Source organism: Hyperolius riggenbachi, chromosome 10 (genome assembly GCF_040937935.1).
Source record: "Hyperolius riggenbachi isolate aHypRig1 chromosome 10, aHypRig1.pri, whole genome shotgun sequence".
Taxonomy (NCBI): Eukaryota; Metazoa; Chordata; class Amphibia; order Anura; family Hyperoliidae; genus Hyperolius; species Hyperolius riggenbachi.
Genome location: NC_090655.1, coordinates 132924293 through 132949791, shown reverse-complemented (window position 1 = coordinate 132949791; position 25499 = coordinate 132924293). Strand labels below are relative to the sequence as shown.

The 25499-nt window shown below is 41.2% G+C and overlaps 1 protein-coding gene across 1 annotated transcript in view; it reads right to left on the bottom strand.

The window, feature by feature from the left end:
• Positions 1–25499, bottom strand: part of LOC137536731 (collagen alpha-1(XIII) chain-like) — a 269977-nt gene that overhangs the window by 114467 nt on the left and 130011 nt on the right. The window contains exons 16-18 of the mRNA XM_068258952.1: positions 22219–22254; positions 13392–13454; positions 8638–8664 (exon numbers count right to left, since the gene is read on the bottom strand). Coding sequence (XP_068115053.1) covers positions 8638–8664; positions 13392–13454; positions 22219–22254 — 126 coding nt within the window. The remainder of the gene's footprint in view (positions 1–8637; positions 8665–13391; positions 13455–22218; positions 22255–25499) is intronic.

Sequence of the window (25499 nt, the reverse complement as noted above, 5' to 3'; positions counted from 1 at the left end):
GAGAAATCTAGGCAGATAAAGCTTGTTGTGTCCTAAAGTATGCATAATTCATGCCAATATTCCATTGACGTTATGCTTAATGAGACAAGAAAAGAAAATATACATTTAGTAGACTGTGATGTCTTGCTCTAAGTAGGGTAATTTATTAGAAAGCTAAAACTGGATGCATATCAATCCCTAGCTTGGGTGTGCTTCTCCTGAATATGAGCACTCAGAAAGTAATAGCAAGTAGCAAGGTTGGTTTCAGCGCAACCCTAAATACTGAGGTGGGCATCATGAAGTTCTGAGATGCTGAGGGAGGTTCTGGCATATGGAGGTCTACGAGAGGTGTTGTACAGCACCTTCAGATGAACAGTTAAACACATCATAGATGGTCATAAATCTTAAAATTATCAAATACATTTGGAAAATATTTGGAGCGATCCCTCATGTTTCTGCCTGTTGTCAGCAATCACATTGGCATTTTCAAATTAACTGTCATAGACCCTTATTCAATTTACTTTTTCTCAAAAGTTTTTTTTTCTAATAATTTTAAATCTGTTTAAATTAACTTTGAGCACTCTGAAATTGAAAAAGTACCAAAAAGTAGGTGACAAACTACTGCAAAAATTATTATTGATATTTTCTTGATTGCTGGTGGCTTAAGGCAATTTATTGTCAAGATGTGAAAATATCACCTAGGAAAAAACTTAGGAGAAAAAGTAAACTGAATAAGGGACATGGTGTTTAATACATTTGTGTCTTTCTGTAAATGAATCCTATAAGGGGCACACACTGCGCAGAACATAACATTAAGTAACATTTAGTGCAGTGCACTGGTTTTCCACCAGGGGGCAGTAAAAGACAAGAATTTTGTGCTGTCTACACTTGTCACCCAAGAAACAGTTATTCCATTTGCACTGTGCTGAAATGTGAAACGTCCTTGTAATCAGACAAGCATCAGACATACAGAATTCATTTGTAATATTACCAGGTTTGAAAAAGAAACATCGCCTGGCCCCCTGTAGACATCGTCAGGTGTTTTCTATTTCACGGTGGTTGAATAAGGGTTATTCTACTTCAGCTTAGATTAAGCACTTTAATTTCTTAGGTCAGAATAAAGACCTATTACAGTCCGAAAGGCCATAGCTCTGACAGTTCGCATTTCTGTGTCAGATCTCGTGTATGAAGCATATCAAGTGTGTGCAGCGCTACCTGAGAACTGGGGTCAGTGTAAACTATATAAAATACTAAAGTGAATGCAGACATCGCATAGCCTAAAGGGTCCTTGTAAATGCCAAACCCAAACATGCTAGAGAAATACAATGTTGTTTCTTTAACCACCTGGGCGGTATGGACGAGCTCAGCTCGTCCATCACCGCCGGAGGCTGCCGCTCAGGCCCTGCTGGGCCGATTTGCGCCAAATAAAGAGCAGCACACGCAGCCGGCACTTTGCCAGCCGCGTGTGCTGCCCGATCGCCGCCGCTCTGCGGCGATTCGCCGCGAGCAGCGGCGAAAGAGGGTCCCCCCAGCCACCTGAGCCCTGCGCAGCCGGAACAAAAAGTTCCGGCCAGCGCTAAGGGCTGGATCAGAGGCGTCTGACGTCAGGACGTCGGCTGACGTCCATGACGTCACTCCGCTCGTCGCTATGGCGACGGTGTAAGCAAAACAAGGAAGGCCGCTCATTGCGGCCTTCCTTGTTTATTCTGGGCGCCGGAGGCGATCGGAAGAACGCCTCCGGAGCGCCCTCTAGTGGGCTTTCATGCAGCCAACTTTCAGTTGGCTGCATGAAATAGTTTTTTTTTAATTTAAAAAAAACCCTCCCGCAGCCTCCCTGGCGATCTTATCAGAACGCCAGGGTGGTTAAAAGCCAAGTCTAGACTACAGAAAACCAATATTTAATTCAGCTGTGAACACTTCTGTACCTGAATCACTCACTACATTCTGCCTTATCTATAAGTGAGGCAGGGGATTTTGAATTCCTGAAAATAAAAACTTCCAAACCCCATTCATTCTATATAGTAATGTAAAGAAGCCTGCGCCCCCCCTCCAAAAAAAAAACATGGAATATGGATGGTCAGAAATAAAATAATGATTTCTTACCTCAAGGGAAGAAAATACCTGACAATCAGTAAACAGATGTTTTTCAGATCAATGCACAGTGTCTGCAAAAACCACTTGAGAGCTGGGTGGCGCTGTGTATGGATTTGAAGTTGCAAACTAACAGGATATAAGCCCGACGAAGGCTGCAAGGCCGAAAGCTTGCTTATTTTTTTAGTTAGCCAATAAATGGTATCATCCTGATTTAAAACTTCTTGGATTTGAAGAAGGGGCAGAAATCTACAGAACACATTTTTTTTTTTTACGTGTTCAATAAAAAAACAACAAAAAAAACCTGTTTACATTACATCAGGTATTTTCTTCCTTTGGGGTAAGAAATCTACTTTTATTTTTCATTATCCATATTCCATTTTTGTGGTGCCTTTTCCCTCCCAGTTACCTAATTATAAAAAAGCCCAATTTGTTGGCGGGAAAAGCATGATATAAATGTTCTGTGTCTTGTTGTCTTTTGCCTTTTCAGGGAAGGTAGTTCAGACTCCCCAGACATCATCCCATGTGTAGTAATGCGTAAAGGAAAGGACCGCTTCCGATTTAATGTATACAATGTAGGTAAGCGTCAGGGCCGGAGCTACCATAGGAAAAAATGGGCAATTGCCCCAGGGCCCCAGAGCCTGTAGGGGCCCCCAAGGTGTCCCTCCCCCATCTCAACTGTTGCTTCCCAGGGACTCTGCAGAGTATTTGGCAGAGTAGCGTCTCATTTGTGCTGGCGGGCAGGTGAGACACTATACTGACATAGACACTGCAGAGGTCCTAGGGAGCGCAGTTAAGTTGGAAGGTGATTGGGGGAGGGTCAGCAACCAGCTCAGGGGCCCAGGAGGGAAATTTGGCTGCAACAAATGGTCCCTAATGATGCTTTTTGGTCAGGAGGGAGGGGGGGTGTCTGTTGGGGGGCCCCCAGGCTAATTTTGCCCTAGGGCCCAATTGTTACTTGAACCGTCCCTGGTAAGCGTACTTGCCCCATACCACATTTGTGCTAATTATTTAGTAGCAGCAGACATTGCAGAACACATATTTATAAATGAATAATTTGGCAATCGTGTAATTAAAAGAAAATAACTGATTAATCAGCTTCTGGTTTCTTCCCTTTCAAAGTATTTCTGTGGTTAATCTGCTGTTCATATGTCACTCCTCACAACCATAGCTGCCAGCAAGTTTTCCTCACAGTAGAGTTTGCGAGCAGTTTTACTGTAAATGTAATTAAGGGTCTGGAATCCGAGCATAACGTGTATAACTGGCAAATCGTCCACATATAAATGCCAAAAACACAATTCAATGTGTATACAGTTTGACCAGCAACTTAACAATATCAGTCAAAACCATATCTTTCAAGAACACCTTAAGAAGCTATCAGGGTGTATGTACAGGGGAGCAGCCCCTGCGACTGGAACTGTAAGGGGGGCCCCCAACTACTACTTCACTCCCTCTGATAAAGGCGTCCATCCTTCAGATCAGGTGTGTTTGTGGCTACGCTCGTTATGGGTGTGAGGAATATGATGTCTAGACTTGTTTTATCACCCTTGCAAGATGGGCCTCCAGGCAGTGAGGGTTACTGGGGGGGGGGGGGGGGGGCAAGAGAAAGGGTATGATCATTGGGGGGCCCCACCAAGGTTTTGCAGTGGGGGAACCATGATATATAGTTATGCCTCTGGGAGCTACTTAGATCCAGTATAGCTAGTTTTCTTGTGTGTAACCTGCTGCAATTATGTCCATTAAGGCTCTTTCATGGGAACTAGATGGCAGCACCTATACTGTCTATAAGCAGTATGCATGGATTTGATAGTGGATGGTGGGAATTAGCTACACAGTTCATTCTTGCTTGTTCTCTTTGCTAGGCAATGCTGTTCTTGGGCCCATATGCAATTAACTTTATCACCAGAGTTATCTCCTAGGAGATCATTTTCATCTTCTCTTAAACTAACATTTCAGAATTTTACAATTGAAAAAGTACCCAAACATTGTTGAAAAAAGTACTATCAAATGTAATTTGAGTATTTTCTTGATTGCTGGTGGCTTAAAAGGCAGTTTATGACAAGTTGTGAAAATATCACCTAGGAGAAAACTCGGGAGAAAAAGTCAATTGCATATGGGCCTTGTTGTCTACCTCTTACCACTTCACTGTCTCATTCCTAAACTAAACCTTCACCCTTGTAACATTTCCTAACCAGAGTTATAGGCACAGGACATTGCAGAGATTAATATAAGGATTGTTAATGAGTAGCCAAACCAGCGGGGCTGAATCAACAGAAATGCAATAAAGGGATATATCAGCGCATCACATATAACATCAATCAAAGTTCATTGGAGAAGCAGCCAAAGTGGCTCCCTGAGGAAACTATAGCAGTGAAACCAGTCGGGTGAGGCGGACGTGTGGCTGGACGGCGTCCTGTGACATATTACATGCTGATATCTACTTTGGGTCCCTGTAACAAGGACCCAGATGTGAGTGATTTTACTGATTTCCATTGTTTGTTTTAAACCGATCTTTTATTAAACATTAATATAGATACACTTAGATGAGTCTATCATTGTTTTTTCATGCAAACATTGATGAATACTGCATATAAGAGCCTGAAATATTGCTGACATTCGTGTGTGGAAAGGAGGCCAGCTGGGAAGACACCGGCCGCTGACCTATTATGCTATGTTACATACCCTGTAATCAAGGTCTGTAACAATCTGGTAAGCACATCCATTTTCTATGGTGTTGGTGGTGGTGAATGCATAGGACTAGCGCTGAAGATTTATATATACAACAGAATCAACAGAAGCATAGCCAAAAATAAGTCCATAGCCAAACACATTTGTTGGCATGAAAATCAATATTGCCCAAATTGAATACACCCAGCCAAATGTAACCAACCCAATGTCTCACCAAGACCCTACATCATTTCTTTAGTAGTGTTATATTGATTACATCTTTTTGTGCTTTGAAAAGTGTTGTTCACCAACAAATTGCCCCCTTTCCATATTTACATCTCCCTCATGCTGCGGCAGTCCTTGGAATAGGTCTTTTTTTTTAGGGACTTTGTATAATGGTATCATCATATATGGTGATAATACTGGTGAAGGTGGTGGAGTGCTTTCCATCATATAATAACCTACCACTGGGAGTGACTTCTACTATCTGACTGGTTTTTGAATGCTGGACAAATACTCCCTTTCCTCCAGTTTTGAAAATGGGACCTTCTGATCCCCTGAAATTTTGTAATGATATGCGGTATATAATATAAAAGCGAAGGAGATCATTCATCTCATACACAGAAAATGATACTAGCAGATGGATTATCACCATAGAATGCTCATGGATTATGTCTAGCATAGATAAAATGACTTCTACACTACAGGCCAAGCAACAGTCCCAACCACAGTTACAAGATGTTCCCACACACAGTGTGTCCCAAAATACACACCGGTGTCCAAACATGGGGCTGACTGATGAAAACCAGAGCCAAACAGACTTTTATATTTAGCTTTTTTTGTCTTTACTTATATAGCTGTAGAGCTAAAGGGGTCTAACTGGCTGTGATGGGCAATGGCTGTGCTATTGCCTCAGTTATTATCAGTCCAATCAGATGCGCATGATCTGTAGATAAACATCACAAGGCTATGCATGCATGAAGATTGCTTAGCAAAGTCCAGGCAATAGAGTCACATAGAGTCTCCCTATTGCTGTCCTCCTGCTTGTCATCCATTATAAATACCCTTCAGATAATCAGCGCTGCTATTATTTCATGCGCTGTGTCACACTATAACTTGCTATCAACTGCGATCTGCTCATTTATGTGTATTTTCAGAAATGTATGATTTCAGCAGTAAATTACTTTACTGACATTTTTCAATTTACATCTCGAGCCCTTCGATGATGACAAGTAATGTATTAACTTGTCAGCTGCGTGAGATGTTTGCTTTGGGGCCAATGAGAAAAAAGCCTGCATTTGTGCATGAGGATGGTCTGATTCACCGCGCTCAATGCTGTCACTGCGAACTGACTAGATTAAGGTATTTTTGAAGTCGGCATCTTCTTACAGATAACTATTATTATCTTTAACCTATAAATCTTTGGATAAAGCTTCCCCCATCCCGTTCCAAGATACAGCAGCAGGGTCTAATCTTCATAATGTTTAAATAATGATGTCATCTTCGCTTTAAGCCTTTCCATATAAGGAAGACTTGGCTGCTGATTAATGTTAAAAAACAAACCATCCCTAAAAACTGAGCAGCTAATTTGCAGATTACGAAAGTAAATACGTATTATTACATTCTGACACAGCTGTGGTGAACTGTTTAATTAAGGATACGTTTCCAATACTATTATAGGGAAATCAAGATTGGCATGCAATGTTATTAGATCTTATATAATGGGATGCTAATGAGGCTTGTAATGCTGAAACAACAAAGTGCAATTTATCATTCAGACCTGGTCCTGTATTCATCAGTTTTTACCGTTTCTGTTACTAAGAGAAGAGCCTAAACTACATGGCTTGGCTTCACACACTAAACATACATCAGAAAACATATTATGTTAATGAGACCTCTGCCTGGAAGCAGGTTAGTTTACATTGAACCTGAAAGCAACCCTGACGTGAAAATAAACTGATGAGATAAACAATTGTATCTACAGTTCTGAGCCTGAATATGACTTTCCTGGAATCACTTAGTCTTATTTTGAATTTAAAATTTGAAATCTATGTTTTTAAAGAAAAAACTACTGTCACGTACCTGAGACAGTCAAAACTATTATGTTATTTGGCTCCCATTAGACCGATCTTGAAATCTTAATGGGAATCTGAGACAGGGTGGGGGCGGCGATATAAAAAAAAGTATACACATTGGGGGCTTCCTCCAGCTTTCTCCAGGCTGATCGCTCCCTCACCGTCCTCCTGCACCACATGGACCTTCCGCTGTTTGGCCAATAAAGTTTTTCAGTCGGGCCAGTTGGAGCATGCGCAGTTTGGCTACATGCTCCCTCCATCACACTCTATCACCGGAAGAGTTCTGCGCCTGCACAGGAACAGAACACTCCCAGTGACGGGAATACAATGAGGACATGGCGACTGAAGAACTTTACAGGCCGAATAGTGGAGGATCCAGGCAGTGCAGGAGGATGGCAAGGGTGCGATCAGCCAGAAGGGGGCTGGAGGAAGCCCCAGGTAGGTATATTTTTTTTATATCTCCCCTTCTCGGGTAGACTTTAAACTTGTTATGTGTTCCCTGCAATTAGATGTGCTTTTCATACCCACACAGAGTATTAAGACCTGTAATTAGTTACCAGTGAAGGTCATGCTACAGTCTGATGGCAGAAAAACTGTTATTTAGAACCTTGGGTTGTTAACCCTTACAGTGAGAAAAAAGAAACACAGCTTAATTCTAAGTAGGATTGGGACTGTAGATACCTTGACCAAACATGTCTGTTCGTTATTGCATTGTGAATGGGCGGAGTGTGGGTGGGAGACCATGAAGAGCAATAGAACGGGATTGGGGTTCCCATTGTTTCATACGACGTTGTGTAATACAAAGCTAGTAAAGGTGGTGGATTGATATCTGCTGAAATCTTGTCTAATATGTAGTGGTGAGAGATGGTAGACTAGGTACATGATTGATATCAAGAAAAAATAATTGACCTATTGATAATTGACCTATTGATGATGATTATATAGCATATGTCCAGCATTTGCCAGGAATATACAGTAGTCTCACTTTTTTCTTCTATCTGTCCTATCTGCTCTCAGAATAGCCGTGTAAAGTCTGCTATCACTCACAAGTGTTAAGGTACCCATGCACTATACAATACTTTTGCAGTAGATTGTACAAAAACATCTAATTGGGCAGAAATTGTGGTTAACCATTGCATCACTGTTGTCCCGTGATGTTCCCGTGGACGACATCCCTTGATCAGGATTGGCTTTTTTTCAGCGATCTTGGTCCTAAAGTCCATTGTGGGTAGATAGCGGGATGATTGCCGTGGTAGAATAGTGTATGGGTAGCTTTAAGCACACAAACTTTGTAAGGGCAGTAGGGAAAAACGTTGTAAGGGTGTCAGGAGATAATCTTGCACAGTGCCTGCCTTCTCACTGAATGGAGATCAATATATGCCTGAATTATTTGTGGCACAACAGAAGCCCATGTTGAAGCAATATTTAGCTGTTAATTAGACCAGAGAGGCATTATTGTGCCAAGATAGATGCAGCAGTTCTAATAAACCTATTAAATAAGACACATTTGAAACAGGTGTATAGAAGCACATTTTGTCATAGTGGAGTCTTAGAGAGACATACATTTATAGCTATGATGAGGACTGCGGTTCAAAGGCCTATCTTAGATCTCAGCTGTCATAATAACTCCACTCATCTCACACATCACCACATGTTTCTGGGATTCAGACAATGAGGGTGATTTACAAACACAGCTCAAAGGTTGATGTGGCTGAGAAACCCTCCCAGGATTTATCTGCTTATGTTACATTTTTCATGTTTCCTGAATGATAGATACAGGTACCATGAACTGGATACAAGTTAACAACATCAGAAAGATGCCTACCTTCTGTCCCACCTCTCCCTGGTCGCCCTGTTGCATTAGTGAAGGAAGAAAGAAAAGAGAAAAAGACACAAAGCAGCAGATGTGAAGGACAAGTGATATAAAGTCTGGGTGACAAGACCATAATGTTAGAACAGCAGAATGGTTCGGCCCACTTTTCTGAGCATTGTGAAGTATTCTGCATAGTATAAACTACCCATCAGCATGCAGCCCTCTTTGTTTTAATAACATTTGGAACAAAAGCTTAGTATACAAATACTGAAGGCAAAACATGCGTGTGAGAATGCAGGTGTGTGTTGTGCCAGCAATGTGCTGGGTTAATGTCGGAGAGCCTTTTTAAACCCTACGGTTGGACGCAAACACATGCATTTATTATTACAAAACCCTTCTGCAGAACTACATTTAGTTCATTTCAACATTCCTATCCATTCATCAAATTCAGCCATTTATGAAGAACAAAATCAAGTCAAAAATTTAACTGGTACTTGTAGCAGCAAGACAGACTCAACTCTGTGCATTGTAAGCTAGCCTGGAAAAGCAACAGATGGAAGGAACATGACTGGCTAGTGGCTAGTATGGGTAATACAAACATATGACTTTCTATTGTATTCTTTAAAACAGTTTGCATTTTATAATTTTTTTATATTGAATAATTTAAGAAAATAAAAAGGGTACCTGAAGTGACATGTAACATGGGCCAGATTTATCAGATGCCAGTAATACTGTGGTGCACTATATTGCACTGCAGTAAGACCGTCACTTTCACAGACAGCACCGCAATTTACACCGGTAGTGTGGCTCATGGTACTAAAGTAGCACGACCGTTGCTACGGTAATGCGCATTATAAATGAACGTTATTGTTAGTAACGCACATTACCATAGCAACGGTTGTGCTACTCTACTACCGCGAGTCACGCTACTGGAGTAACGCCTGGTGCTGCATGCAGAAATGAAAACTCTTGGATGGCAGTGAAGCACTTCTTAGTGCAAGGAACTAATAATAAAAAGGCCAATATCTCAAGGTAGGAGCTGTAAACACAAAATAAAACGAAAGGATTCCAGGAAAGTCAAATTTAGGAGTAGGACTACAGATACAATTGTTTATTTCATCAGTTTATTTTCACTTCAGGTTTGCTTTTAGAGTACCTGGGGGGTTTGGAATACCACTGTATTTGTAAGTTTTCTTTTATTTTAGATTAACATATTTAAAACAATTTCCTCTACATCAAAGTGGACCTAAACTGTAAATTCCAGAGTGAAAAAGAACAAAAACAGCACTTAGTATGACTGCCCGCCTTCTTTTTAACCAATGCAGCAACAGCTGATTTCTGTATTAATTAAGCAACAGGGAAGCACTGGGACAGCTCTGGAAGACTGTGATTGGCAATCCACCACTTCTCTCTTCAACTCCTCTCTCTCTTAAGATGCCCCTTAACAGAACAATTTTCTTATACAAACGACTTCCAGTCCGATAATGGCAGTCGGACTGGGAGAAATTAGAGGGTGCTGATGTTGCGGATTGACACAAATGATTGCGGATTTATTTAATCTGAATTGCTTGGATTAGTTTTAAAATGTATCTCATTTATCGCGATCGTTGAGTGACAATATTTCTGGATCGAAAAGTTGATTAGAGCAGAAAATTGTACCGTTAATGTGCAGCTTTCAAGCCTGGCTCGATTGAACAGTCAGAAGCACAGTACATCTCAGGCCACACCTACTGGGCTGCTCTAAATAGACACCTCCTACCCTCATATGATAGGCTGCCTCTTCCTGAGCACTAAACTGCCATGGTAGTTTTTCGGGAGAAGGGTGTAACATTTACATGCTAATTGTTATAACTTCTACTGCCAATGCTGACAATGTGGAGTTGAGGCCCACAATTATGTAATGCTACAAAAGCAAGAGTGAGCAGCTATGTTGTTAATGCAGAAAACTACAGAAGGCCAGATGGATACTGTAGGAACTGGATAATAATGTACATGATAAACCCAGCATGCTCAGAGTTCTATAATAAAAATACCATAAGTGTACGTATATAAACTAAACCAGCCCCAGATGGCTCCCTGTTCTATCATGCAATGACAATGTGTTATTAGTTTTGGCCCTCAAAGAACTATGGGAACTCTTTGGCTACCTATTGTTCACAAACACTTCTCCACAAGAGCTACTATACTGTGTACCCAACACACTAACCCAACGTCTTTATGGTGCGACCTTATGTGTGCATATAAGGGCCGGTTCACACTTGCGGTTTTGCAAAAACCGCACCGGATGTCCGGACCGCACCGGAGCCGGATCGGACCTGAACCGTACGGTTCCTGTCCGGATCCGGTCCGGTTGCATACGGTTTCCGTGCAGTATGAACACGGTTGCGGTCCGGATCCGGATTCTTAAAGAGTAACAACCTGTAAAAAAATGTTGGGGTCTGGGAGGTCAGCAGAAGGGGGACCTGTGGAATCAGGCCCTCTGCTGTTTAGCACTCACCTCCACCTCCGACATGCTGCCAACATCTCCGGATCCGGATCCAGCTGTGCTGCTCCACTCCAAAATGCTTGCCCATGTGTCCCCAGCCAATATCGCCGCAAAAATCCGCATAGGAAGTGGGGTAGAACATCCGGATTTTTTGCCAGTGTGTTGTGCGCTCTCCGGTTCTCATTGGTTTCCATTGGCCGGATGGTGCAGTCCGGCTCCGCCCCGGATACGGCTGCCGGAGGAGCCGGACCAAAAAATAGCGCATGTTGGAACGGACACCGGAGTCCGGATCCGGTCCGGCTCCGGTCCGGACGAAACGGACACATGTGAACCCTGGCATAGATTTACATTGCTATGCCGTGCGTCCGTTTCGTCCGGCCAGCATGCGGTGCGGCTCCGGCACGGCTATTCCGGATAGCCACCGCTAATGTGAACCGGGCCTAACTCAGAATGTCGCACTGCAATGTTAAACCTGTCGGCTGTTCACAGTGCACATGTTGGGTTGTGGCATAGCATGCTGCGTTAGGTGAAGGTAAAGCATGCAGTGCATTGAACATAACTATTACCAACGTTATAATGTTTGCACATGCGCCATGAAGTCAGCAGCAGGTACAGAGAGTTGCCATAATCAGTACCAACACATCAGTTTAGTCTGCTTGAGTGCGCATGTGTTGCACATTTATAACGTCACTCGCCATAACGCTATTGTGATCTAACACATCAAATGTAGTCCAATTCTTAATTAATTTTATTTTTTGATCCTAACTATATACAGGAAGCAAGCTAAAAGTTAATGGAACTAGGAAAGATGGCACAACTCTATGATCAGAGAAATATACTAAGTTAAGTGAGTAGAGCTTTGACACAGGGATGCAGAGATGTTAGAGTTGGGTTATACTGTACACAATAAACAGTCTGCTGTGGAGAGGTGACAGGCAGCAAGAGAGTCCTCATACCCCTTCAGATGAGCAAACCAGTAGCCTGTTATTCAAAGTAAATGTATAACTATGTAGGGAGCAATCTGCGGCCACTTTCTTTCATGCAGGGCATAATTGCACTTATCATTTAATTTTCATTAGACAGATTAGATAATTGTTCAACTACTAGCAGGAGTATGTACTTTATGAAGAGCAGACTTGCTTAGATGTGGATTACAAGCATAAATTGTAGCATAAACAAGCCCTGAAGCCTGGAACAAAAAGGAGCAAGATGTTCAATGCTCTTCTTTAAAGCCAATACTTACACTTCTATTCTACCTGTGGAGATCATATGAAATATAATTTTCACAAATCCAAAATGTATCAGCCTCAAGTGTCCAGGGCCAGTCTAAACATTGCTATACAGCAAATAATACCGATAAGCAAAAATCTGGCCTTGAATAAAACATAACACTGGAATAAATTTCTACGATATGATGGCCCAAATAGAATAGAAAAAAAAAAGTGGACCAACTTAAAGGGACTCCGAGCACCTCTCATGGGCATGCCTTTAAGACAGACGACTTCCAACAAAGTCGTGCTATAACCCCTCTGGAGGAGCCTCTTACAATGGCCATGCGTGTCACTTCCTCTTCCTGCTTCATTCAGTGATGCACTTCTCTAACAGAGAAGATGGGTGACCCGGAAGTTATAACATAACCAAGATGGCAGCCACGATTTTTAGATTGAAATCAAATGAAAACTATTTGGTGTAGAATGGCAATTCAGGTATCAGAAAGAAGAGAGCACAAGCTACAGAAAGGTATGCATCTTTACGTACTTTGCAGTACTGGTTGGAGTCTCAAAGGCATGTCCATGAGAGGTGCTCGGAGTCCCTTTAACAAAGCAATGTGTAGAAAACTAGCTACACCTAAATTCCATTAACCAGTTTCTAAACTACTTTAAATGCAGCTGCTTATAGTGTGAACTTCTACAAGCTGAAAACTCAAGTTTTCAGAATCGTGGTATAATTGTAATCAATGGAAAATTTCATGGAAACCAATGCAAAGCATTTTTTAAAAAAAGGATATAGCCAATCCAATTGGTTAAGATGGGAAGATGGGATAGTTGGGTGGAAGAGTGGGAATGGTTTATGTTTTCTATATGTATATATTTATGAGAATTTTTCTAATTAAAAAAATGATGAAGGTGCTTTGTTATAAACATCTACACAGCGAGCATCAGCTGAGTCAGGAACCTGCATGCAATTATATTTCACTCTATACAAGGCACATTAGCTACTAAGTTTTTAAGACTGCAATGCTGTAAAAACACACCTGAGACATGCGCACATATAACTCTACCTTTACACCCGCAGGTCCAGGAAGCCCAGGTGCACCTGGCAAGCCAGCTTCACCTATCTCCCCCTAATAAAAGGAAAGATAAGCAACAGCAGGGTAACATACTAAGAGAGGCATAGCCCAAAATGTTGTTACACTATTTGACACTGCCCAGATTAAGATGGACAACCCCACACCTGTGATAATCCAATTTAGTAAAAGTTGGATTGCAAAGTGCATTTACTGTCAGCACAGTCAGCTATGAAATTATCTTGGTTCTCTCCTGTGTGTATAAAGCCACGTGCAGACATATTATGCTAAACTGAAACTGACAACTAAGAACCAATTTATGGTCTCTTTTATGTCCTATACATTTTTTGTAGCTTAAAACAATTTCTTAAAACAGGTGATATGATCTATATCACTACTCAAGGAGCCTGTTTTCCAAGACGTAAGATTGCGCACTGCAATTCTTTTGCCACTGTGATTGCCTGGTGGAATGTCATCACATCCTTCCTAGGTGGTTATACAGCAGGGATGAGCTGAGATTGCTGACTTCTATGGTTCACAATATAACAGGAAACACAAACAGCTTAACTGAAATGAACAAGGAAAGTGCATGCACATGTACTGTATGTCTCCCTATTCCTCACCAGACATTGCACTGCCTTGGCTACAAGCAGCCTGCATCATCCATCCAAAAAATGACATGCAACAGTGCAGTGGGATACCTTATGAATACTAAACAGTGAGCAAAAAGCAGGAAACATCTCATAGTCTTAACTCTCTATCCCCAAGCTTTGTTAACCCACTGAAGCCATCATGCAGTCAGGCTGGAAGGACAGGAAGCAACAACCAGTGAGTGAGTCCAGAGCTCCACCTCTGGCCAAGTTCGGTCCACCTTTTAAGAGCAGAGGACTCCTCCACTCTCACCTAGAAAATATGCTTATTCCATTGCTAAGGACAAAGGACTTGAAAAGGGGATGGACTCGGACATCCAGGAGCCAAAGGAAACACAAAAGAGAAAACCAGGAGCTAATAGTTCAGTATGTCAAAGCATGGGGTAATGATCTGCATAAGGAGATTTACGCACACTTTTTAAGGTTGCAACCCTCAATCAGGCATATGGTGCAATTCCCGCCACTGTTCGGGTATGAGAAGGTCTCATGGGGCGCACTCCTGGTTATGAGCTGAGTCCCCGAGAGGAGACCAAGATGATCAAGACAACAAACTCCAATACAGTTGTAAATTGTTAAGGGAAGAGGGTGTAAGGGGCCCAACGATATATCAGCTTAAAATAGAAAGGCAGTGGTGACACTCACCTCTCCTGAAAAAAAAAGAAGTCAATAGTGACTTGTTTTAGACAAGACAATTGACTTATACCAAACAAGGGTATGACAACGTGTTCCACAGGCTTTACCCGCTTCCTCGGGTCAATGATACCGAAAAGTGAGTACCCAATGGTTGAGTAGAGAATGATACGAGTGCTTCCGAGCTTGTAATACTACCAATATATATATTTTTTTAACACTCCATAATGACAGACACCTTAAAGATTTTTTTCATATTTTCCACCTTTTTTTCAGACAATCATTCAGTTTGGCTGAAGGAATGGAATCAATGGACTGAATGAATAACATTGTTTTTCTTTTTCCATATTTTTTCAGTTGTTTTTTTTTTTTTATTTTGCTTGCTGTGACTATTGTATATGGGCACTATATCCCACTATCCTATATTTGCTTTTTATAATACACCAAAATATCTAGTGTTTAATAGAGAAGCACTGTCCAACACGATTCAGAAAATAACTATTTTTCACAATGTAAAAATATGACAAAAACAACTGTATAAACAACCACATGGTTTGCAGCAGTCTGTCAGGCACAGTCCCCTAGACTACATTCCATGTGACAAGGTAAGGCATGCATAGATTTATCCTGGTATTTGTTTGCATGGCACAGTGTCACACGCAATCCTCTATACAAATATCACTTAGCACAGATGAAATGATGTAAGTTTCCTAATGCAGGGAGGCAGTACCTGCAGCCAACTCACTTCTCAATCTCCAATAATGAAAATGTCAACCACTAACAACAGTGCTGTAGTCAGCACGATAGATAGCAATCCCTTCGGATTTCAGGAATATTATTACAGTACAGTTAATAATACTTATGTAAAATACTGAGTCATCAGTGTCATCAGTAACATTTTTGAAAAACAACATTTTGAGAGGCAGAAGCTGTCTCAGTGTACAGCATATACTGAAAGACATTAGACCGACACAGATTGCTTTAGCCAGACTATACAATGAGGTTTGCGCTTGTTGGAACTACAATTTCTGGATTTTATAAACAAGTCACATATTAAGTAGTTCTAATTAGCAGGCTCCTGAGGCTGCCATTATACAAGCACTTCCAGGTCATAAAACTCACTTCATAAATAATACAATGAATTCCTTAAGTGTTTTAGCGTGTCTCTGCACATTTAGTTATGTAATAGCATAATTCATTAGAGACAGCTGGTAATTGCTTTGCCTTATAATTAGGTTCTCTTAGTCCTTGTGGACAGTATATACTACCACAGATTAAAGCAGGAGAAGGAACAATAGTAACTGGAAGTGATGATCCTAATGTGCTCATTACGATTTCGCAAAATTTTGACTAATTTTCATAATAACGGTTGTAACAGAAAACCATAATCGCAAAAAAGATTGCAGAATTTTGCAGAATTACGATTATATGTGTGATATTCGTAATTATGCAAATTTTTGTAATTACAATTATTTTTGTGATAGCTAATTCATAATTACGCAGTTTTCTCGTAACTTCAAAACAATTATGATTTCTTTTTTCATCAGTTTTTGGTAATTATGAAAAATTACACAAAATTACGAGTAACAGGTTATTAAACGCAAAATTACGATGTAAAGTGAAATTACGATGCAACATTACAAGTTACTACAAATTAATTACAAATTTTCCAAAAATTACAAATTACATTTTTGTTTCTAATTTGCAAATTATGATGTGAAATTACGCAAACACAACATTTTGGCTCGTCACTAGTTACTGAGCTTCCGTCCCAACCTCTTTATAGCGATGTTTGTGAAAAAACCTGCAAGGAAAACTGGAGCAAAACTGGTACAGTTATTCAGAGCAAACAATCAGGATCCTTGATCTAGACCCCTACTTTTGCACCACAGCAAAGTTCTGATTGGTTGCTTTGAGCAATCGAGTCCAATTTCACTTGCACTAATTTTCATAAATTTGGCCCTGTGACCCCCCTATTCTCACTATCTCTTTAGATACTACATAGTAGTACTGAGGACATGATTGCCTTGTGAATGAACAAAGTCTTCTTTGTGTCAATGATCTAGAGAGAATGCACGACAAAAAGGGCAGCAGTAAACATTCAAAGCTGGGATTATTCCAAGTTCTAAATTTCAAAAGTCTCTTATTGCCCGACTCTTCAAAATACTCCTATTGCTAGAATAGGCAAATTGCCAAGTATGATGCTGCAGATGTGTGCTGTGGTCTACGACTAGCACAGCTTTTAGGACTAGGTAAAGACAGTGCTGGGGGGAAAGCAAGGTTATGATAAGTACCAGCTATCTTCATTGGTTCACTTTAAAACTCATGTGTCTGCTATAATGCTGTCCATGTTGAAAAGCACAGCTGTATGTATCTCCACACTATGCACGTTGAATCTATGAAGGCAAAGTGTGTGATTATGAGACATTAAGAAATGCAAGAAGACTGTGCAGTGGCTGCCCAGAATGTGCAGTGGCTGCCCAGAACGGATAAATAAAGGCTGTTTCAGTGTAGTTTAAAGAATATACAGCGACAGGTTACCACATGGATGGACATGAGACAAAGCTGTCAAAGATGTCTGTGGATTCCCTTTACCATTAAAGTATACTTGAGTACCAATCATGGCACATAATGCCTAGCCTTTCCCCTTGCCTTTTGCAGCAAGGTCTGGCAACTTCAGCTTGTGTATCTCAGATCAGCCCACTGTTCACAACTACCAACATATGTGCATCAGGAACTGAGGCACAGGTAGATGTGCAACAAGAAACAAACATAAATGGCAGGGACATCCAGGATGAGCTGTAATCAGCAGTGACTGAAAACTGTATATGAAACAGCAGAAGCACTGGTAGACTTAATAAACACTCAAATCATCAGGATCATCATACAGAGCAATTGAAAAGTCACTAACTATAACGGGCCACAGCAGTCAACTGAAGTGTTACTAGAGCTACTGCAATCAGGACAATGCACTGCAGCAGTAATTACATGCTCTGAAGTAGGTAAAGCAGCAATATGAAGAGTTACCATGCCTTTGAGCTGAATTAGCAGGACTCCCTTGGAACTTTTGCTCAGGTACTGAGCTGTCTTTTACAATGGCTTCTTCTGCTAACTATTCACAGGGATCACCCCTATGTACAGTATTCCACTAAGGGCTCATTCACACTACACAATGCAAGCATTAATGCGATTATGTGTATGCGTTCCCAACACACAGCATGCATGTCACGGTGTGTTATAACATAGACGTTGGTGGCAACAACACAGTAGAACCCAATGGGAAATAGCGTGTGTTGTGCAATACAGTGTGTCTAGCTGCTCTACATTGCAATGCATGGGAACACACTGCTGTACTATGAATGGTTAGGTGAAAGTCAATGGTCTGACATGTTACCATGTGTAGCGTGCAGTATGTGCAGTGGGTCATAACTGACATTCACATATTGTAAATGAGCCCTTAGCCAGTGTTGTGTGTGAACACCTACATCATAACCGGTAATTAGCATTTCCAGAAGAAAGTCAGGAACAGCTGGTCACAAAGATCTCTGTAATAATGATGCTGTGACGACAAATACCCAGTTTAAGCAACTATGGGAGAAGGCTCAGCAGAATCTTTACCAGGCTGTTACATAAACACTAGATACAGAAAGAGGACATGTTATCTTTCCAAGTTAGCCAGAATGAATTTCGATTAGAATATGAGTTTATTAGCAGCACAAACTTGCCTCACTGCCAGGGGACTGTCTCTTTAATCAAGCTGATCTTCTGACATCTGCTGGAGAGGTATGTATGGCGTACATATATAACAATAGTGGATACCGAGGTTGTGACTGCACCAGTACCCCTGGATCTAAGGGGCCCACATAGTAATTTAGTGTTAATGATCTCCTCTATATGTACTTTGAATAGTAGCAATCATTAACAAACCACTCCCTTTCCTCTGCTTACACTTCTCTTATACAGTGGATGTTCTTGGCAGCTTCTAGCATGTAATTATTATATACAGCACTAGATAGACATCTAGTGTAAACGTTGCACTGCGGCCCATGGTAGCTAGGCCACTACAAACATACCTGCACTCACTCCTAAATGGTGGTCAGTACAGTTGTAGTTTTCATCATTTTAGTCCTAAACATTTTAAAGAGAACCCGAGGTGTGTTTAAAGAATGTTATCTGAATACAGAGGCTGGATCTGCCTATACAGCCCTGCCTCTGTTGCTATCCCAAACCCCACTAAGGTCCCCCTGCACTCTGCAATCCCTCATAAATCACAGCCACGCTGTGAGGCTGTGTTTACATCTGTAGTGTCAGTCTCGGCTGCTCCCCCGCCTCCTGCATAGCTCCGGTCCCTGCCCCCGCCCCTTCCCTCCAATCAGCAGGGAGGGAAGGGATGCAGGCGGGGACTGGAGTTCTGCAGGAGGTGGGGAGAGCAGCAGACTGACACTATAGATATAAACACAGCCAGCTCTGACAAGCTGTTTGTCAGCAGCGTGGCTGTGATTTATGAGGGATTGCAGAGTGCAGGGGGACCTTAGGGGGGTTTGGGATAGCAACAGAGGCTGGGCTGTATAGGCAGATCCAGCCTCTGTATGCAGATAATATTCTTCAAACCCACCTCGGGTTCTCTTTAAAGGGGTTCAGCATGGAAAGATATGGCACATTCCTACTGCTTCCATCATATTCTGCTAGCATGGCACTGGCAGCCTCTTAGTGAATGCAAAATCTCCATGACAACTGATGGGAATGTGTCATAAAGTAAAACATCGGTGGATGCCCAGACACTCAAGATTGTTGCCTACAAATCCGTCATGTTGGATCAAAATGGAGATCAAAATATAGAATATGAGAATACCCAACCACAATGAAGAAATCTTTGATGCATTTATAATTTATTGCTGCTAACCTTCTTAAAGCTATCACTAGCAAGGGATTATCTGAAGGAGAAGTTAATTCCAGCGTACTCTAGTGCACATACACTTGTCCTGACTATTTAGGAATGCCCGGCAATGTCTATATTTAATTAGAGTAGCTAACAATACAAGACCTACTGCTTGCACAACACTAAATAGTGTCCCATCCGTCCCATCCTTTCTCTTCCTAGAAAGAGATGACACTTGAGTATGTCATGCTTTATGGCTTAGAGCTGGATGACACCATATATTATGCATTGTATAACATTCCTTTCCAGCTGACATGTCCTTTTGTTAGCTCGCTACTTTATTCTCTATCATACAAATGCTATAATGATTAGGTTTCAGTAAGAAAATGAAGACTTCTACAATACAACCATCTCAAGCCACCATCATTTTATCATTTTATGTAAGCCAAAATGGTTTACATGCTAAATATTTCTACATTGCGCTGAGGAATCTTAAGGTAAATTTTACAAAGAGAGAGATGCCTGGGACAATCTTGTATGTTATACTTCCATTCTGTCAATTTATAGACCCAGTGTGAAGTATATGGTATATGTGGTTTGCTGACTTGACGGCCTTCTGCTAGGGATGTTCTCAATCTTCCACGGCCCATGGACTCATTAAGACCAACTCACAGATGCTGAGCAATATTTACGTCTATATTCAATTCTTACACTGTAAAAATAACTGCTCATGGCCCAATGCTGCACTTATAATTCAATTCAATGAAACATAAAAAGCCTCTGACACTTATGCTCCACTGGTGATGGCTGCAGTAATTGAATGCTAATAGTTGACAATGCTGATTTTGTGTCAGGGGAAGTGTGTATAAAATAAGAATTATAGCAGTATGACATTTTTTCCCCTCTTTTTTATTTAAGAAAAAGTTGCATTGCCCCCTGTATGTCATTAACCTTATCAAAGGCCAGGAAGGGGGAGCCAGTGACTGGGGGTTTGGGGCAAAATCACCTCAAAAGGGTTTTAATATTAATACTTGAAAGCAACCCTGTTAAAATATTAATGACAAGGGAATCCTACCTACCGGTGTCCTAAAATGGATGTGAGGATAACAGTATGGGGGGCCTAGTGAAGCTATTTTGTCTCTCTGTTAATAAGGGGGTGGGAAGTAGTCAATCCTTCTTCAATGGTATCATCACAATGTTAAAAACCATGTGGAATAGTATTGTCAGGAAGCACTGGCTCCACCCTTTTGGCTCCTACCTGATGAAGAAAAGAAGAAAATCTCGACAGTAGGTGAGGTTTAGCTAGATAGTACTGTTGTTCTTTTTTTATTTATAATGCTGCTGGTGCAATATAGTAAATACAGTAAAACGGTTTTCTTCAGCTCAGCTCCTCTTTGGCTGAGTTTACTATGGGCATTGTGTTGTGTCCCCTGTAAAAGCAGGAACACACTCCAATGCAATGGGTAATTGTGCCACACGCTATCTATGCATACAGTCAACGAAAAGTATGCTTTACTGCCACTATAAACACAAGTGTTTTGTGGTAACGCACTGTACCGTTAAGATGCAGTCAAACGCACTGCACTGACTGCACTGTGAATGTCACATAGGTGGTGCAGTGCAGTGCGACGTTCCATTTTACACTTACAATGCAGCTGTTATGTCGCACTGCAATGCATCACTGTGAATGTTGCCTTTGAGTCCCACTGCTGGTCAGCCAGACAGTGTTATGCCCAATGATAAATAACAACTGTCCACCGGCATGCACTATTTCCTAATCATTCCAATCCATCAGATCCCAATGTGCAGAGAACCACATTTAAGCGGAATATAACCCTGCATTTCAACTTTGCTCTAAAATATTATTTACAGCATATTATATGCAAAAAGCATTTTTTGTTTACTAGACCAGCATTGGAAGGGTTAACACAGAGGTTTAAAGGTCCTGGAAAGATATGCAGAAGTTCAGATAGATACATTCTATTTAGTTACATGTATCTATTGATAAACAGTTACACACTCTTTGGCTGTCGTCCAAGCTCCTTCTCAGTGAGAGAGATGAGTCACATTCAGCACTTAGATACATTATGTAAACAAAATGTATCTATTTCAGCTTCGGATGCGTCTGCAGAAATCTAAAGGAACTTTAAAGCCCTGTGTAACCCTTCCAATGCTGGTCTAGTAAAAAAAAAAATGCTGGTTGCATATAATATACTGTAAATAATGTTTTAGAGCAAAGTTGAAATACAGGGTTATATTCCGCTTTAAGGAGCCAGCCACATTTTCTGCACATCATAGACAGGGTGCATCTGGCCACTGTGGCTACAACAGGCTTACTATGCTGAAGGATTGTAAATACTAAATAGCATTCCTTCAGCTTAATTAATCTTTTCCATTATATGTATTTGTGGTGAGTGTACATTTTAAACTACCAAGTTACACTGATGATGTAACACGACTGTACGAAGACTAAACAGCTATAACACATCTGCATGCAAACACTCAGCATTTCATAAACAGACATAAGCATGCAAGTATGAGTGTGTACACCAGATATTTCCCAAGAATCAGCAGCAATATCATAGTGTTTACTCTACTGTGTTTTCATATATGTTACATTCCTCTGATGCAGCAGAGCGGACTTAACATTGTCATTTTTTACCTTCCTTCCCGGGATTCCTGCAGTGCCCGACTCTCCCTGCAAAAAAAATAAACTTCTTAGAATTTTTCACTTTTTTTCAGGAAAGGGAATGGAAATAAACATGAGACATAACCAGAGCTTTAGACAGATGGAAGACTAATTTAGCCAAGTCATGCTATCCTGCAATAAGACTGTAAAATCATTTCAGAAAAGGGTTTATTTTATAAGGCCTCATGTATATTGTACACAACATTCTTACATACACTAGAATTGAGCAACAGCAGTTTTATTACTGCTTACTACAGTGGGGGAATGGGAAGAAGAATTTCATTTGTCTTATTTGTTTCTGTACCCTAAAGTGGAACTGCAAACACATAATGAAGCTTCCCAGTCTGTGCATGGAAAGGTGTATACTCACCTACTCCAGGGCTTTCCTGACCTGACGGGACTCCAACATCTGTATCCCTCATCCCTTGGGACTCTCTTCTGCTGACACCTACAGCCTCTGGCTATGTGCCCTTCTTTATAGATTCCTAGTGAAAACTATAGTGAGCTAATCAGTACCCGGAGCACTATATATTATGGCAGTGCTGTATCCGGGATTCATAATGCCAAAGGCTGCAGTAAGGGAAGGTGTTATGTTTTGATTACCGCTTTATGTGTGAGGCATATGCCCCGCTTACACTTAGGGCCGGTGTCCATTACAAAGTGATGCGATGCGGCTACCTAGCCGCATCGCATCACTTCCGCCGCCGGCCACATCACTTCCGCATCTCCCTAAATCAGTTGCTCTCAGTTATAACTGAAAGGTCAACTGAAATTTCAAAGTAAGTCCCATGTTCTCCTATGGCACCTTTCACACTTAAAGGGGCGCTATGGCGAATTACTGTTTAAATTAATGCAGCATAAAATTAAGCCAGCATCCAAAAGAAGCTGCAATAAAAAAGCTTTAGTTTAAAAAAATAAACAGAGCTGCTTGCTCCGTCACTTTAGCTTTCAGTATCCCCTCATTTGCATCCTAAGCGTCGGACTAAACAGACCAGTACATTACTTATGGGGAACATCTGGTATGACTGTTTATTTTTTTCAGATCTAACTTCCCTGTCATCTGGTTGTTTTGGTTTATCCGCACTCACGAGCCTAGCCGCCCGCTACAAACAGTTGTAAAGCTGCATTTCCTCACAGCGTAGACTGAAGCTATGAAGGACCCCTGCACTCTGACAGGCAATAAATCAGCCACCTGACACAGAGGGGGAACGGATAGACAGCCGAGATAAGGTGGCTGATTTACTAATTTGCAATTTAAAAAAGTACCAAAACGTAGGTGAAAAAGTGCTGACAAATTTATTTTGAGTATTTTCTTACTTGCTGGTGGCGTCAAAGGCATTTACAGTGGGATGCGGAAGTTTGGGCAACCTTGTTAATCGTCATGATATTCCTGTATAAATTGTTGGTTGTTACAATAAAAAAATGTCAGTTAAATATATCATATAGGAGACACACACACAGTGATATTTGAGAAGTGAAATTAAGTTTATTGGATTTAGGTGCATAAATTTGGGCACCACAAAAAAGAAATGAAAACAAAATTTAGTAGCTCCTCCTTTTGCAGAAATTACAGCCTCTAAACGCTTCCTGTAGGTTCCAATGAGAGTCTGGATTCTGGTTGAAAGTATTTTGGACCATTCCTCTTTACAAAACATCTCTAGTTCATTCAGGTTTAATGGCTTCCAAGCATGGACAGCTCTCTTTAACTCACAACACAGATGTTCAAATATATTTAGGTCCGGGGACTGAAAAAGCCATTCCAGAACCTTGTACTTGTTCCTCTGCATGAATGCTTTGGTGGATTTTGAGCAGTGTTTAGGGTTGTGGTCTTGTTGAAAGATCCACCCGCTGCACAGCTTTAGCTTTGTCACTGATCCTGGACATTGGTCTCCAGAATCTGCTGATACTGGGTGGAATCCATGCGTCCCTCAACTATGATAAGATTCCCAGTCCCTGCACTGGCCACACAGCCCCACAGCATGATGGAACCACAACCATATTTTACTATAGATAGCAGGTGTTTTTATTGGAATGCTGTGTTGTTTTTCCTCCATGCATAATGCCCCTTGTTATGCCCAAATAACTCAATTTTAGTTTCATCAGTCCACAGCACCTTATTCCAAAATTAAGCTGGCTTGTCCAAATGTGCTTTAGCATACCTCAAGAGGCTCTGTTTGTGCTGTGGGTGAAGAAAAGGCTTCCTCTCGCATACAGCATCTCCTTGTGTAAAGTGCGCCAAATGGTTGAACGATGCACAGTGACTCCATCTGCAGCAAGATGATGTTGTAAGTCTTCGGTGCTGGTCTGTGGGTTCCCTCCGACAGTTCTCACCATTCGTTGCATCTGTTTATCCGAGATTTTTCTTGGTCTGCCACTTGGAGCCTAAACTTGAACTGAGCCTGTGGTCTTCCATTTCCTCAATATGTTCCTAACTGTGGAAACAGAAAGCTGAAATCTCTGAGGCAGCTTTTTGTATCCTTCCCCTAAACCATGATGGTGAACAATCTTTGTCTTCAGGTCATTTGAGAGTTGTTTTGAAATCCCCATGTTGCTACTCTTCAGAGAAAATTAAAAGAGGAGAGAACCTTACAATTGACCCCCTTAACCCTCTGGGCGATAATCCCGAGCTGAGCTCAGGGTAAGCCGCCGCAGAGGATTTCTCAGGCCCTGGTGAGCCGATTTGCATAATTTTTTTTTTGTTGCACGCAGCTAGCACTTTGCTAGCTGCATGTATATACCGATCGCCGCTGCTCCGCTCTGATTGGCCTGTTTGCTCTGATCGCCGGAGGCGATCGGAGGGGGTGTGGGGATGCCACTGCACAGCGGCTATCATGTAGCTAGCTCTAGGCTAGCTACATGATTAAGAATTTTTTTTTTTTTTAAAAGTGCTGCGCCGCCTCCTGGCGATATTATTGTATCGCCCAGGAGGTTAAATACTCTTTCGTATAATTGGATTCACCTGTGTATGTAGGTCAGGGGTCACTGAGCTTACCATACCAAGCCAATTTGAGTTCCAATAATTAGTTCTAAAGGTTTTGGAATCAATAAAATGGCAACCGTGCCCAAATTTATGCACCTGCTTAATTTTATTTAAACAAATTATTGCACACTTTCTGTAAATCCAATAAACTTCATTTCACTTCTCAAATATCACTGTGTGTGTCTCCTATGATATATTTAACTGACATTTTTTATCATAACAACCAATGATTTATACAGGAAAATCATGACGATTAACAAGGTTGCCCAAACTT